General features: G+C 38.9%; 1 protein-coding gene across 6 annotated transcripts in view; it reads left to right on the top strand.

Annotated features, from left to right (window-relative positions):
* The window catches only part of ANO1 (anoctamin 1), a 159,890-nt gene that overhangs the window by 130,161 nt on the left and 13,824 nt on the right, over positions 1-15,905 (top strand). For 4 of the 6 annotated variants that reach the window (XM_081163996.1, XM_081163997.1, XM_081164001.1 and 1 more), the window contains 10 exons: positions 2,727-2,798; positions 6,262-6,339; positions 8,218-8,292; positions 9,994-10,195; positions 10,898-11,009; positions 12,206-12,263; positions 12,612-12,712; positions 13,483-13,628; positions 15,055-15,207; positions 15,796-15,848. In XM_081163996.1, the coding sequence (XP_081020122.1) occupies positions 2,727-2,798; positions 6,262-6,339; positions 8,218-8,292; positions 9,994-10,195; positions 10,898-11,009; positions 12,206-12,263; positions 12,612-12,712; positions 13,483-13,628; positions 15,055-15,207; positions 15,796-15,848 (1,050 nt within the window). The remainder of the gene's footprint in view (positions 1-2,726; positions 2,799-6,261; positions 6,340-8,217; positions 8,293-9,993; positions 10,196-10,897; positions 11,010-12,205; positions 12,264-12,611; positions 12,713-13,482; positions 13,629-15,054; positions 15,208-15,795; positions 15,849-15,905) is intronic. The other 2 variants (XM_081164000.1, XM_081163998.1) reach the window with 1 other exon arrangement.

The following is a 15,905-nucleotide window of genomic DNA, read 5'->3' as shown; positions in this document are numbered from 1 at the left end:
ACCACACCAAATACTTTAACCAAAACCAGGTCATTGAAGTCAGAAGTAGAATGGGTGTGATTAAGGAGAGGCTACTTAATCGTTTACCCTGAGGCTACTCCCTTCTCTCCAACAAACATTCCCATTTTGCAATTTTCCTATCCCTCCACTTTCCTTTTTCAATTTATTTTTGCACTGTGTGATCTACCTCTCCAGGGTTAGAGTTCATATCTCTCATATTTTAAAACTCTGGTGAGCAGACAAGGTTCCATTGAACTGCTGTGAGGATCTTCTACTACCATAAATCACAGCTAGTTTTGGCATAACATAGCATAGTATAGAGCAAACCCACAACCTATGAGCATTTAACTTGTGCACATTCAGCTTTATGCACTTGGCAAACAAAAATATATAAATAAAATAAAATATGCAGTTTCAGCTTTAGGTGCGACCCCCAGAACCAGAACCCCTGTGTACGTTGAGGGCTTACTTTACAGTTAAACAAATCTGAGCTGAGTAAACCAACTGAATTTGCATTTGAATAAAAATGATAGTTCTGAAGCAAATGTATACAGAACTTTGTTTTTAGGTTGTGTATATGTGTGTCATCCTAGGCATCATCTTAGAAGAGACATTTCCTCTTTTATGAGAGAGCACAAGGAAAACCTCTTTTAAGATAATGTTTGCCAACTGCAGTGCTTACATTAAAATGTTTAAAACGCTGTACAATTAATCAGAGGCACAATTTTGTCTATCAAACTAAATATTCACTTTAGTGTAATCATTAATTTAGGGCTGGGATAGCAGAATTTAGGGTGGGTCATCTGCTTCCTGCGGGTGTCTACATGTACACCCAGCAGACACCCAAACGTGACAGGGATTACACTGTCAGCTGATCTTTATCAAGCCTCTACACTCAATGTCAAAGGTGATACATATTGAAATGAATAAATATAAATTACAGCCTTAATATTTTTTTGACCATTGTGTTGAAAGGTCTTCAGTGACATCAAAGTGTTCTAAGGCCCTGATCCTGTTGTTTGCTTGCAAACATGTCGCTGGGCTAACATGAACCCCACATGCATACCTAGGATTGAGACGTAACCTATTGGATAACAATGGGAGGGTGTTTTTATGGATACCATAAGACAACTGTTCTTTTATTTTTGGTACCTTGTTGTTAGCTTACATGAAAGTGGAAAGGATTAACTGTATCCTTCTAGTGGCAAATATCTTTCAGGGTTATGTTCAGTGTTCTCTGCAATGGTAACAGCCTGTGACCTGAGATAACTGCTGTTAATAGAATGTATTTTACTTTTCACTTAACACACTCCAGTCCCACTAATTCAGCCCTATGAGCCAAGCTCTTGAGCATGCATTTAAATCCTGCTGAAGACTGAAGAGGTTAAATAGTGTGAGACGAAATCCCCAGGAGCTTCTCGTCCCATTGAAATGAACACTGGCTGGAACTCCAGCGCACAACTGTTCTTTCATGTAGTTGTTGTTTATTCCATTGAGGGTTTAATCACATGTCACCATCCAGACTGTATACCACCATGTTACTTAAACTCATTCATCTTGATGCAATAATATGTTTCCTTTCATGCTACCAATATAACATTAATATAAATACAAAAGAAGACAGTTTCCCCAAAGATGCAGCCATGTCTCTTCTGATTCCTTCAGCCACATTCACATGAATAAAAACAATTGTATCCAGTGCAGAATTGTGCAACAGTGAAGTAATTTTAATTTTTATGTTTGTTTGTGTTTTTTATGGTTTCCTGAAGGAGGCAGTCAAGGTTTGGATTTATTTTTATTTTTATTTATTTTTTTTGAAATTTCTCTACCTTTTTGATCTGTCGAGTGGTGAAAGATGCCTTCTGATCTCACCTCATTCTTTCTTCCTAGCATCTGAATTCCTTCCACTGCAATGATTCTTTCTTCCTATACTGTATATATATATCCCTGTTGGGACTTTTTCATATCCATTCCCATATCCATCTAATGCATTTTTAAGGCACTTTCTGAATCTTTTGGCTGTCTCATTCCTTCAACTTCTGATTATTTTCACATATGTTTGGCAAATCTGAAATGCATTCTTTTGGCAAGACCGATCAGGTTAACTGATAAAAAAGAGCATCTCATGTGTCCATGAACTGAATGCTTAAAATCAAACCACCTTATTGCTGTCCCAGCCCCTTATTGGGTCATTTATGGTAACATCAGCTCAGATGAACAGTCTTACAAATGGCCTCTGTGCAATGACTGAAATGAAAGGTTCCAGTTTAAAACGAATTGCAAGGCTGCAAATCAGCACATTATGCAATATAAACCATTTACTGCTAGAGAAATTGTTGCAGGGTTGTACTTGATTTGCATTACTGCTGGCCATAATCCTGCCTCTGTCCCATCCCTAACTGTGTGATGCAGCTGCTGTGTCATATGAGAGAGGAGAGCAGCCAATCTCGCAACAGCAGTGTCACCATCAAAGCAAGGACATCAGCTGAGCCAGCAGCATTGCAGATTATAGCTTAAGGTCTTTAGCTACAATGACACACCAACAGAGAGCAATGACATGAGCAAGCATTTTAAATTAAATCTTAACATTTTATTTTTCAAATAAGATTAACATTTAATTTTTTAACATTAAATTACACTGGAACCTTTATTTGTTTTTGTTCTTGAACATTTGAATGGGTAGAAAATGGGTTTCATGGCTCACTAGCCTATTGACTTATTTGCAGGATCACCCCAGGGCTGAATATGAAGCTAAAGTGTTAGAAAAATCACTAAGGAAAGAATCCAAAAATAAAGAGGTAAGCTAACAATGTAGATTTTTTTTTATATTCATAGTTAAGGTTTCCCCATTTACAATGACATACAGCAAACAAACAGCAACTCTCCACCTCCATTACCATTCTTTAACTTCACATATAAAGAAAGACAGATAGAGATGGACACCCAAAAAGATCTCAAAGAGATGGACACCCAAGGACAGGTGAGCAAGAGAGGGTAGCTACACAAACGGGGAGAACTTGTGACCTTCTAGATCAGGCATAAACAAACTCCAGCCCTCCAGATGTTTGGGACTACAATTCCCATCATCCCTGACTATTAGCCATGTTGGCTGGTGCTGGTGAGAGTTGGAGTCTGACAATGTTTAGACGGCCACTGCTGCAGTAAAATAATCTGAGCTCTGTAAAGTTAATTCAGATGTGGGTTCATCACAGGCGTAGTGACCATAGGAATTGTTTTAATATTCCAATAATACCTTAGAGCGTGTGCATCCTTATTCTGTGCACATTCTCACACCTAAATCATGGCGCGTGAATAGAATAGCAGTTTGCATCTCTGCAACAACAGTTTATTCAAAGCCTGAACAACTACAGAATGTGAAAATACCATTAATATATGTGTGCAGAATTAAACGCACTATATTGGTGTTTCCCAAAGTTCTGATAACTGGGTCTTTCCCCCCGGAATGAAAATTGGAGGTATACTTTAAAAGATCTACTTTTAGAATGTAAAAGAAAAAGAATTGCTTTTTCTTGATGAGCTCACTCCAGGGGACTCTGCCTTAAATCTATTATTAGAAGAAAATTGACTACATGCAGGAATACAGTGGGCAGCCTCCTCCATAGCTAGGTACTTAAGGGCACAGAAAAACAGGCTGTGACTAGAGCGAAGGATGTATTGTACAGGGACACGTGTAAGAAAGCAATGATAGGCTGCAGCTGTCTGTTGAATATACACTCCATGCCAAATCCAAGCTTACCTCTGTATAATGTGTGAAATGGCCCAAACACACCTGGGCAGTTTGCACTGTATAGTTGCCTAGTGGATCTGCATTTGGTTAATCACCACTTTCTCTCCCTCCAACCCCAGTCCAGTTATTTCCAAGGAAGCCATAAACTTCCCCCTCCCTCCCTGACCATTTCTATTTAGTAATTATTTTCTCTTGCTTCGTTTCCCATTGACTTTCTTCATTTTCCAGGTTCAAGTCTACATGAGATGCCATTATCAATAGATTTACATATGTTGGACGGGTGTTGTGAATGGGTTATCATGTGTCTGGACTGTAATACCAGAATCGGCACCTTAATTTGTGGGGTTTTTCAGTTTCATGAATGCTTGCGAGGCTCAGTTATTTGAGCCACTGCTCCAGAAAAGGAACACTCATCTTGCTGTACGGCATTGCCCTGATGTCCTGTGAAGATAGACTAGTGAAGCAGCCTCATCAACACTGGAATTGTGCTGCACTGGAAACAACCATTGCCAGACATAAATATTACTTGCTGTAGAACTGGGTGAAGTTGAAGTAGGTTAAGTTCAACTTTGGGGATTATTTGCTTAAACATGAAGGCACTTCTGCTGCGACTGAACCAATTACATTTGTGTCTATACATGTAATATTTTGACAGTAAGGTTTTATCATGGATTGGTATGAGTATGGCCCATCTGTGAGGGCATTATATATCAGTGCTCTGTGTGTACCATTGCAGATATTTGTCACTTCAGGATCAGAACGTAAGCATGTAATTCACATTCTAATTCACCATGGGTTTAAACATTTTAGTTCCATTTATTTCAGCGTGATCCTAGTTTAAAACCAGGGGGGCAGAAACCCAAACTGGTTTGTGGAATGATTTACCTAATTTTCAAGTCCTTAATTTTACATTTTAAGTGTTTCCCCTTTCTAACATCTCCAAGCTTCTTTGTAACCAGACTCCCGTACAACAGCTACAGTCCTGATTTTCTAGAAGAATAGACATTTGACGCACTTTCACTGATACAGATTTCTAAGTGCCACATGGTATGTGGTGGTCTGTAAAGGTGTAGATCTGGCACTTAAAAAAAAAATTCAACTACTACAGAATTTGTGAGAGCCAGAGAACTCCCTCACCAAATGCTCCTGTGTAAAGTTGTTGTTATTATTTACTAAATTTCTACACCACCCTCCATCTGAGGATCACAAGGTTTACAATATAAAAACAGAAAAATACATACCATAGTACCAAACAAAAACAATACCCCCAGCCCACAGTTTAAAAGGCCATAGATTGTTTAATTAGCCAGAGGCCTGAGAGAAGAAGACTGATTTTTCCTGGCACCTGAAGATATGTAACAAAGGTGCCAGGCGAGCTTCCCTGGGGAGAGCATCCCACAAGCAGGTGCCACCACAGAAAAGGCCCCTTTCTTAGGTTGCCACCCTCCAGTCCTCTCACGGAGGAGGCACACAGTGAAGGGCCTTGGATGATGATCACAGGGTCTGAGTTGGTTCATATGGGGACAATAAAAGTTAGCGGGCATGGAATAAGAGGACTGGTGTTATAAATTTATATCCATATGGTTCAACAGCAGAGAGGAGTGAACTGCTCAAGTTTGCAAGCAACACCAAACTGCTTAGGCTAGTGGGCCACAAATTGGCAGCTAAATTTCATTGTAAATATGTATGCAGCAATGCAGTTGAAACAAGAGCAAAAGTAATTTTTATGTACTAATGGGAGCTCAACTGGTATGACTAGCCAAGCAAGAAATTTACAGTTTATGATGAATAGCTCAATGAAAACTTTTATTCAGTATGCAACATTGGTGGTGGAGGTGAGGGGGAATTAAATTGTAGTTAACATGGATGTGGGGGCAGGAACTGCCAATGTTCTTAATGTACCTCTATGGTGTGGACATGATTGAAATACTGTATTCCATTCCAGTCACCCTATCTCAAAAATGAACTAAAAAAGCGAAGATCTTGCAGGTAGATCCTTCTTGGTTTCTCTACAATCTCCTTTGGGTTCCACCATTCTGAAAAAGTTCATTCTATCTGCAAACTCACTACTCATTCCTGACTCCAGGTCATTGGTTAGTTAAATGACTCTAGTCATCCCACTACAAAATATTGTGGGATTTTGCGGATAACTTTCATTATGAAGGAGATCAGACTCTTGTCTGACACATATTGTGACACCTTAAAATAATACAGATCCGTTTTTATTCTTTGCATTATTGTTTTTGTTGTTGTTGTTGTTGTTGTTGTTGTTTTACTAGATAACACTGGTCATTTTCCTGTGGTTTTATTTTGTACTTTCTTCCTTATAGTAATTTACTTCATTTCAGAAGACATAGCATTGGCCCATAACAAGTAAAGGCAGCTTCTATTTGTTTTTAAGCTGTAGCGTGTCCATATTTTGCTGAGGGTATTGATTTATTTGCCTATATGAGTCAATGCTTTGTAACAACCATATTGCATGACCCTTTTCTGTTTCCTTCAAATGCCATCAGAAGGGCCCGCAATTGCCGGAAGAGGCAGCCAACAAATGGCGGCAAAGAGTTAAGAGAGTCATGGCTGGGGTGAAATTGGTACATTTCATTCAAATTTGTGGAAACTTTCTGAACTATGAATAACTATAGAAAACACAAATTGATTTGTTTTCCAAACTTTGTCTGTTTATTGTCTAATATACACATATACGTATTTCCCCCCCCTCCCCCTGCCCCCTTCTTCAGCACTCTTGTTGGGACTGGTTTTCCTCTTTGTTTGGAATGGCACTGCATGGTTAATCCTTACATATTGACTGGTGTGGCACTTCTGCACGTGCCAGATGCTTGGCAGAGTTGCCTGCGGCTGTTTTTCCTCAGACAGCATGCGTGTGACATGCATGTGACATTAAATGCTTGTTGTTCTTGAAGTGGCCTTCTGTAATTATATATGACATCGCCATATTAACACATCATTCCCTGTTTTCAGGCTTTAAAAAATCAAATAGTCTCCATGACACAGTGTGTTGAAATACAACGGTGATCACTCAACAGACCATGAAAATAAACAAGATACAATCAGATATTAATGTTACTATATCTGAACCCAAAGATGTTGCTCAAACCTTTAAAGGTCCTGTAACATCAGGAGAAGGTGCTGCCACTCTGCTTCCCATTCTGTTTCTCCACCGTTTCTTTTTGTCACCTTTCTTCCTTGCCAAATGTAGGGGGCAACAACTAGGCTCCTAGGTGAAAAGGCCCAGGACAGAAACTCTTCTATACAGCAGCATCTGGCTTGTGGAACACCTTCCCTGGGGCCACAAGATTGTCCCTATCTTTGCCTAGCTTAAAAAACTATTTTGTTCCACCTGGCTCTCGATGGGTTTTCAATCCCACATTCTGGTTTTGTTTTGTTAATTGGTGTGTTTTTAAAAATGTGTGTTGTTTCTAGTTGTTGTATATTGCCTTGGGGGCAGAAAAGGCAATTCATGAATACTTTTAATAAATAAAATAAAAGGATGGAAGAAGGGAGCCAGTGGATGGATAGGATGGGAGATGCAGTGGTTTCATTCTGTCCTTCTGCTATGGGACTTTTAAAGGAACTACAGCATATCTTAGTTGAGACTGAGCAGCTGTAAACTAATGCAGGCAAGACTGGTTTGAAAAGTATCAAGGCACCATGGCACTGAGATTCCACATCATTGACCATGTTATTGACCATATTTTTCTTGGCAAACACATATCCACACACACATCATGTTTCATGTTGGCCCAGTTCATGCTGTCTTGCCCTTGAGATCATCTGCAGTATATCTGTATATTGTTCCCTATGCTTTCCTCAGTACCAGTTTCCTAAATTTTACCATATTCAGGAAAGTAGCTCCTGTTCCTCTGACTTGGAACAGAAAAGACAAGCCAAATGAGCATACTCCTCGTTTGCATTCTTTAATCAACCTATTTAGTATCACATTCATCTTTTCCCACAAACAATGGATTTTCATGAGTGATGGAACTTTCACAAAGTACCTTAACTTTTCTGCATTGTTATAAACGCGTAGCAATGTTCGGGGGGGAGGGTTCATAGTGGCCAATATAAAATAGACTAAAATAGAGACAGAGATAAATGTGCTTTGACAATCCCTAAAAATCTGTGTTTTTGTAAAAAATAAAATAAAATTGCTTGGCCTCATAACACTGATAAACAAACTAGCTCAATTTGAAATAAATATTGTGATATACTGACCCCTTTATATAGTTGTAGTTAACTGAATTGACTCCACACTGTTCTGATGTTTGCCTCCTAAAATGTTTACTTCCATTCCTGTGTCTTTGCACTACTATCAAGTTATGCATTTGATTGCTTTCCTACACATCAAAGTTTGGATGACCGGCACAAATTAAAAAGAAAATGCTTTTGCTGCTACAGTATATGTGGCTATATTACATCGCAGGATCATTGTGTTTTCTTTCATGCCATAGACTGAAAAAGAAAAACTGACGTGGAAAGATCGTTTTCCAGCATACTTCACAAATTTTGTGAGCATCATTTTCATGGTAAGTATTACGGTACCTAGTAAATGTTTATGGTTAAGTGTAATGCAAGATTTTTCAAAGGGTGAGCAAAGCTTCTGTAACATTGGAGAAGGACCAAACTTCTCGCTGATTTCTCTCAAGTCAATTTTTTGGGATGCACTTTCATTATTCAGTTTTTTCCAGTTCATATACTGTGATTTTATAGTTGATAGTCGTGACTACTGTATCATCCCCATTATGAGAACATAAGAAGAGTTCTGCAGGATCATACCAAAGACCTCTGTGGTCCAGCATTCTGTTCTTGCCATGGCCAGCCAGATGCTACCTGAACTCCTGCGTTATTTTTTACAAATAAACATTTGAAGAGGATTGAAACAAATTCTACACACGCACACATAGACCAATACCTCCCCCCCCATCTATGAAATTTCAAAGCCTTTCAGCTAATTATTGGTCATGTTCAGTGGAGTTGTACAGTGGTGCCCCGCAAGACGAAATTAATTCATTCCGCAAGTTTTGTCGTCTAACGAATTTTTCGTCTTGCGAATCACGAAATCCCATAGGAATGCATTGAAAATCATTTAATGCGTTCCTATGGTCAAAAAAAGTCCAAACAAAGCCAAATTTGGTACAACAACAGTTTATTAACTGCTCTTTAAAGTCACACATACTGTAAAGAGCAGTTCAAAAATTGAAGGGAAAATAAATTAACTTTATAAACAAAACATGTCTTTGTTTTTAGACAAAGGAAACAAAGTCGCGAGACGTTTTCGTCTTGCGAAACAAGCCCATAGGGAAATTCGTCTTGCGAGGCAAATCGAAAACGGAAAAACCTTTCGTCTAGCGAGTTTTTTGTCTTGCGAGGCATTCGTCTTGCGAGGTACCACTGTATATGCTTGCTGTTCTTTCTTTTCCACAGTTTATCATGTAGTGTAACTGTGGACATGCTTCTCAGCCATGATTTACCGTATTTTTTGCTCTATAAGACTCACTTTTTCCCTCCTAAAAGTAAGGGGGAATGTGTGTGCGTCTTATGGAGCGAATGCAGGCTGCACAGCTATCAGAGAAGCCAGAACAGCAAGAGGGATTGCTGCTTTCACTGCACAGTGATCCCTCTTGCTGTTCTGGCTTCTGAGATTCAGAATATTTTTTTTCTTGTTTTCCTCCTCCAAAAACTAGATGCGTCTTATAGAGCGAAAAATACGGTAGTTATTTCCTTGGCAGTTCAGAATTCCTCTATATCTTACATGGCCTTTAGGTTCACTGTTGATTGAATTACACCACCTTCTGAGAAAAGTGATACAGTAGCATTCAGAAATGGCCTCGATAATCTCAGTTAGGAGCAGCAGTTTTCTTTAAAACCACGGATTGGTTCACACTACCTGCACCACTGACAAAGCATGGCCCACAAATAGGGTTGCAGCAAGGCAGTGCTTCTATAGAGGCACACCTGTGTGAGCTGGTTCCTTTACATGAGAGCTGAATGTTGCCACTGCCATTTTTGCAGTGGTGGCAACCTGAAAAAATGCTACTGCATAGACACACAAAGGACAAATATGATGCATGAATTGGGCCCTAGGACAGAACTATTCCTCTAGTACGTTTCACTGTTAAACATTTCCTTTCAATCCAGATCTGGCCACCCTTTTAACAATTACTGACATCTAGACATTTTTACTGACATTTGCATATTCTTATGACATACTACTTTTGTCTTTCCAGATTGGACTGACATTTGCCATTGTTTTTGGAGTCATAATATACCGAATCTCCACTGCAGCAGCTTTAGCCATCAGCTCCACTCCCGGTGGCCGGTCTAATGTTAGAGTAACTGTCACAGCAACTGCAGTGATTATTAATCTGGTGGTGATAATAATCTTGGATGAAGTATACGGCTGCATAGCCAGATGGCTGACCCAGATTGGTAGGTATAAATCTTTAAAGTTATTTTGACTTAAAGCTACAGTTTCTTCAAATGGCCTGTCTTAAAAGAGCACAATTATTTCACTTTGGCCACACAGCCAAGAACAAAGCATGTCTAGCCAATGATATATATAAAATAATCACTTGCTATTATTACATGAACTTCTTTCAGCAACTAACATTGGTTTGATTATAAAATGGGGAAATGGACTTAGATTAATCAAGAGCCTCTTCACTTGCTATGGAGAACCAAACCATTTTCAGAAGCTGAGTAATGTAATTCATCTTCATTTACAGTCATGGCTTTCTTCATAGGGACAATAAATCAAGACCTGGAAAAATGAGGTGTCCAGTTATTGCTGAGCATGAACTTCTTAGGGTTTCATCAAACACAGAATTTTCCCTGAGTTACATTTCTTGTGATCAGACCAGGCTGATGTTTCCAATGAATGTAGTCCATACCTAGGCATGACAATGCATGCAGCTCCAGACATGGAGAGGGTTGCTGGAAGCTGGAAATTTTCTAGTTCCACCATCACCATACAGACAGGACCATTGGGATGTACCCTTTCTTTTTAAAAAAAACAAAAACAACTAAACAGATCAAGAGTAGTCTTCCAAAATCTTAAATCTTAGCAGGCTCTAAAATTTAGCTATTTGAATGCTTTTTTCAAGCACTCTTACATTAATCTTATTTACACAGAGGTTCCAAAAACAGACAAGAGTTTTGAAGAACGTCTTATCTTCAAGGCCTTCCTTTTGAAATTTGTCAATGCCTACACGCCTATTTTCTATGTGGCTTTCTTCAAGGGCCGGTGAGTTATACAAACAGTGAATTCAATACATTTTTCAAGGACCAGTAAGTTGCATAAGGTGAATTAAATGTTTAACTTAAAGTGTTCAAACTACTACTGACTCTTGAGACCATATACAAGAACCAATGAGTAGCAGGAGAAATTAATTAAATATTTAATAGTTACCTAGGCTGACTCTGAACATTTGTTGAGATAAAGTCAGGGCCCAGGCATGGGAGTGGAAAGGTTACTGGGGCCCAGAGATCCAGGGGACCCTGCCAACAGTATGCACAAAAATGCATATATTAGCATAATATGTGTGTAGAATTGCATATAGTACTGAAAATAACAGAAAAATGCATTGCTTTTAAGCAAATTTTACAGTCAAACCTTGATTTGTTGATGGGATCTGTTCCAGAGGCCCGTCCGCAAGCCGAAAATGACGCACGCCGAAGCACCGTTATTTAGCGCTTCTGCGCATGCACGATTTAGCACTCATGTGCAAGCTGTGAACCTGGAAGTAACCTGTTCCGGTACTTCCAGGTTTGCTGCAGACATTCATCAAAGTGGACACAAGCAGAGGCGCACACAGAACAAGGTTTGACTGTATTTGCAAAAATGTGTATATTATCAGAAAATTGCAACAAAATGCTGATTAATTTCCATGACGCTACAAAAAAAATCACAAATTGATGCTGAAATGTGAAGAACCAAACTCAAGTTTACAAAAATGAAAAACTGAGAGAAAGAAAAATTGATAAATTCGCCCATTTATATCAGGATCCCTACTCAATGAGGACTAGGAGCCCATGCCCTGCAAATTATGTAACTGGTTTCAACTAATAAGTCCCACTGGTGGAAGCCCATTCAAGAATATCTACTTGTGCAATGGGGCTTACCCCCCTGCCCCCCCCCCACTGTCTTCTGCTCCTGCGTGCTCCCCACACACCCGAAAGTGGCTCTGGGATGGGGCAAGAGAACCCCTCAGAACAGCACATGGAGGATAGAGAAGGATGATTATTATTAAATAAGAATCTATAAACAGACAAACAATGCTGAAATTCTTGCCCCAAGAGAACGATTGATGTACCATCCCACTGAATTCCTCCCAAAGATTCTATCTGGATGTATGGGAGATGTTGCAGGAGGAGTGTGACAACTTGCTCCTCTTAAATAGGCAGAACAAAAGACCAATAATTGTTTCTGAATTTTCCTAGATTCGTTGGACGCCCAGGAGATTATGTCTACATTTTTCATTCTTTTCGCATGGAAGAGGTAACGGCAGTTCATTTTGTGCATGCTTATTTCTGAACGAGAGAAAAAAAACCATGGTGTGGCTACAAATTTAACCATCTGCACACAGAAGGGCAACATCATTCCACAGAAGGCTTTTGATCCAGCAGAGGGACCCCACTGACAGAAGTGGGGAGAAAGCAGTTTTCACTGATTTTACCTCCACCCCCTGCAGCCACTTCTCACACTGTTCCAGAGGGTCCCCCAGCTTTCAGGAACAGAGTTTAAGAGGCAGTAAGAGGCACAAGGAGAATGAACCAAAGTCTTGATATAAGCCTGTGTTACGTTACCTAGATCCCCCTAATCTATGTATCTCTATTTCTCCTTTAGTGTGCTCCTGGTGGTTGCCTAATGGAATTGTGTATACAACTTAGCATTATTATGTTGGGCAAACAGCTGATTCAGAACAATCTTTTCGAAATTGGCATTCCGTAAGTAGCCAAGGACTGAGACCATCTGCTGTAAAATGCTTGCATATCAACTTGAAAATAGAAATGCTATGTGGTTTTGTGGTTTGTCCAAAAGGCAGAAGGCAAGAAGGCAACTATGCTACATACTATAAAATAACATGAATTTGCTTTGTTATACCATTTTCAATATTTATTATTTTGCTTTTCAATCATATGGTTCCTAGAGTGGTATACAACAGAACTTGGACAATAAAAAAGAATTCTGAACCTACAGTGAAAACAAATTAAATTAAATTTGTTTGTTAACAGGTAATAGCAGAAGCTGAAAATAATCCTAAATACTGAAAGAAATGAAGGCCTAGTTCTTACAAAATAGCCTATTAATAATACCAATCTTTGCCATCCTTGGGGACTACAGGTAGTGTGAGAAAGTGTATTGACCTCATCCTATTTACTTTTTCAGATGCCTTGCAAATATTTAGATTGAGGCTTCTGAGGCCTACCCTTCCAATGTACCTCTCAGACAAGGCATCTCTGAAGGTCAAATAAACTTCAGGAAGAGCCCTTTTTACAACTGTAGACTGGGAGATGAAGCACAGAAGCCTCAGAAGGCACTCATGGAAAGTCTTGTGCACATCTGAGGGACCCTTTCGTTCCCCTCCACAGTCCCCCTATAACTAATTTCATAATCAGCAAATTCATGATTTTTTGTTTGGTTGGTTTTTTTGGTCTTTTGCTCTTACAAAACTACTGAGACTTTTAAAAGAGTTGCTTTTAATGTTTCCTCTTAGAAAAATGAAAAAATTCATAAGATACTTGAAATCGAAACGACGGCGTCCTGGAGACCACGAGGAATATTTGAAGAAAAAGCAACGCTATGAAGTAGACTATAATCTGGAGCCTTTTGCTGGTCTTACTCCAGAATACATGGAAATGAGTGAGTGAGATTTCAAGTGTTTAAGCTAGGGTTTCAGTTTTTTAATAGCTTACACTGCTACCCTATACAAAGAGTAAGTGAGCATAGAATCGCACCCTTAATCAGTGATAGATGAGTAATGGTCATGGTCAGTTTTAGTAGGTGAATGTGTTTTTTAAATAAATAGACTCAGTCTCAAGGGCAGGATTGATTATTTATAAACTATTTTGGATATGATTTGTTAGCATAAAATGGAATATGTAAGAAAAATGTTGGAGAGCCTCTTTCTAAGAGTTGAGCAGTCATTCCTTCTTCTACTTGGAATTGTAAATTCTCACATGTTCTTCATACCTCAAAGTGACACCTATAGTGAAGTTCTGAAACTATGCAGAATTGTGTACATCTGAACTACAGCCTAAACACCCTTTGCCCTGGGCTGGTGGAGTTATGATTTGGATTGCGCAAAGGCTCCCTGCCAGCATTGCAGGGAGAGGGAGAGGTTGAGGCAATTGCCTTGCAGAACTATATCCAGTGCTTTAAATTTGTGATTATAGCAGATCATGGTGAAACCATGTGAAACATGGATGCTGCAGGTTCAGAACAAAGAGCCATTTAGTACAACACTTTGTCTTCAAGATTACAAACAGATGCTTTTGGAAGGCTACTAAGCAAAACATGGTGAATTCTGTCATCTCCATATTATCCACTCACTGAACTCCTTATATTTGTACCTCATTCTCTCTCCAAAAGTTATCCCAAACTGGCTGACAACATCAAACAGAAACAAATACAATTAACACCAAAAGGCAAAAATGTGAACAATTACCTGACAATAAAAATGCCTTCAATAAACTTTCAAGAGATCACCAATTCAATTAACAGTATATAACTCATAAATATGTCAACAAACATGTTATTTGGATGGTGTTGGTACAGCATTTGACCATGACCAAAGGGACTGATAGAGGCCACTGCAAATAGACACCATTTGAGATTTTTAAAAAGTAAATCCCTGGTTTGGAAGATCATTCTCAGTCCATAATTAAGCAGACCTCTTTCCATTCCAAGCTACACTAATTAGCCTAGAGCATTTGTAGTTTTCATGTACCAGTTGTTGGTTTTCTAAAAACTGCCAGCCGTTTAAACTTTGAAATCTATTTTTATACAATATGTGATCCTGTTTTTTCGCTGAAATAAAGGTTATTATATCCCCCTACAAAGAAAGTTGCTATCTCATGAAGTTCTAGAAAACATAAACCAGCAGGCAACCTACTGTAGGCTAACATTACAGGGTCAGCACCTACCTACATTCATATGCATATGATCTGAGAATATTGTGGTTTCAGTAGTTAGCACTGGCTGTTTGTGGGGAGCTGTTTCCAAAAATACATTCCATCTAGAACAGCATAATATGCAAACTACAGTGTGTTTTCTTTTTAATTTTCAGTCATCCAGTTTGGGTTTGTAACCCTGTTTGTTGCATCTTTCCCACTGGCTCCCTTGTTTGCGCTCCTGAACAACATCATTGAAATACGTCTGGATGCAAAGAAGTTTGTTACTGAGCTTAGAAGGCCAGTTGCAGTAAGAGCAAAAGATATAGGTAAGTAGTTCACTAACAGCACAGTAACTAGTTAATATTATTCCTTATTTATGTCACTTTGCCATATGTGATGGATGAGGCAGGATTCTTATTTTAGTTTTGTGTTTTAAATTTCAATCCTCCTTTATTCTACTAAGGAAATTCATGTCTACTAACTGCATAAGGTGATGAGATGATGACACTGGTGGTGAAGATGATACTTTAGTCAACGTTTCAATCCCAGAGCAGGGATCAAATAAATAAAATAATAGAAATATATCTATATGCGGAAAATTATCTATATACGCACACATGCACAAACACACAAATGGACAAAGTGTAAACAAATGGACAACTCCATCACTAAACTAAATAGCAATAAGAACAACAATTAGGGAATTGAAGCAGGATCTCAGATATGGAGCAGAGTGTATGAGACAATACATATGGCAGAAGATAGTATTTAGAGTACTTGTGCCCCAAGCTGTTTAGGCTATGGGGATAAAAACCAGCACCTTGAACTTGTACAGTGATGTTATTTATAGTTATCCATTCTTATGGGTAGCCATTTTAAAGTCTTTTAACCTTCTGCTTGTCTTTTCCCTCCAGGAATATGGTATAATATCCTCAGAGGTGTAGGAAAACTTGCTGTGATCATAAATGTAAGTAATTCTTTGCAAATAGTGATTGATCACGCCGATTCTTAATTTCCTTTCAGT

Source organism: Podarcis bocagei, assembly GCF_964188305.1.
Source record: "Podarcis bocagei genome assembly, chromosome: 1".
NCBI lineage: Eukaryota > Metazoa > Chordata > Lepidosauria > Squamata > Lacertidae > Podarcis > Podarcis bocagei.
Note: the sequence above shows the minus strand (reverse complement) of the source record. Positions and strands in the feature narration are given on the sequence as shown.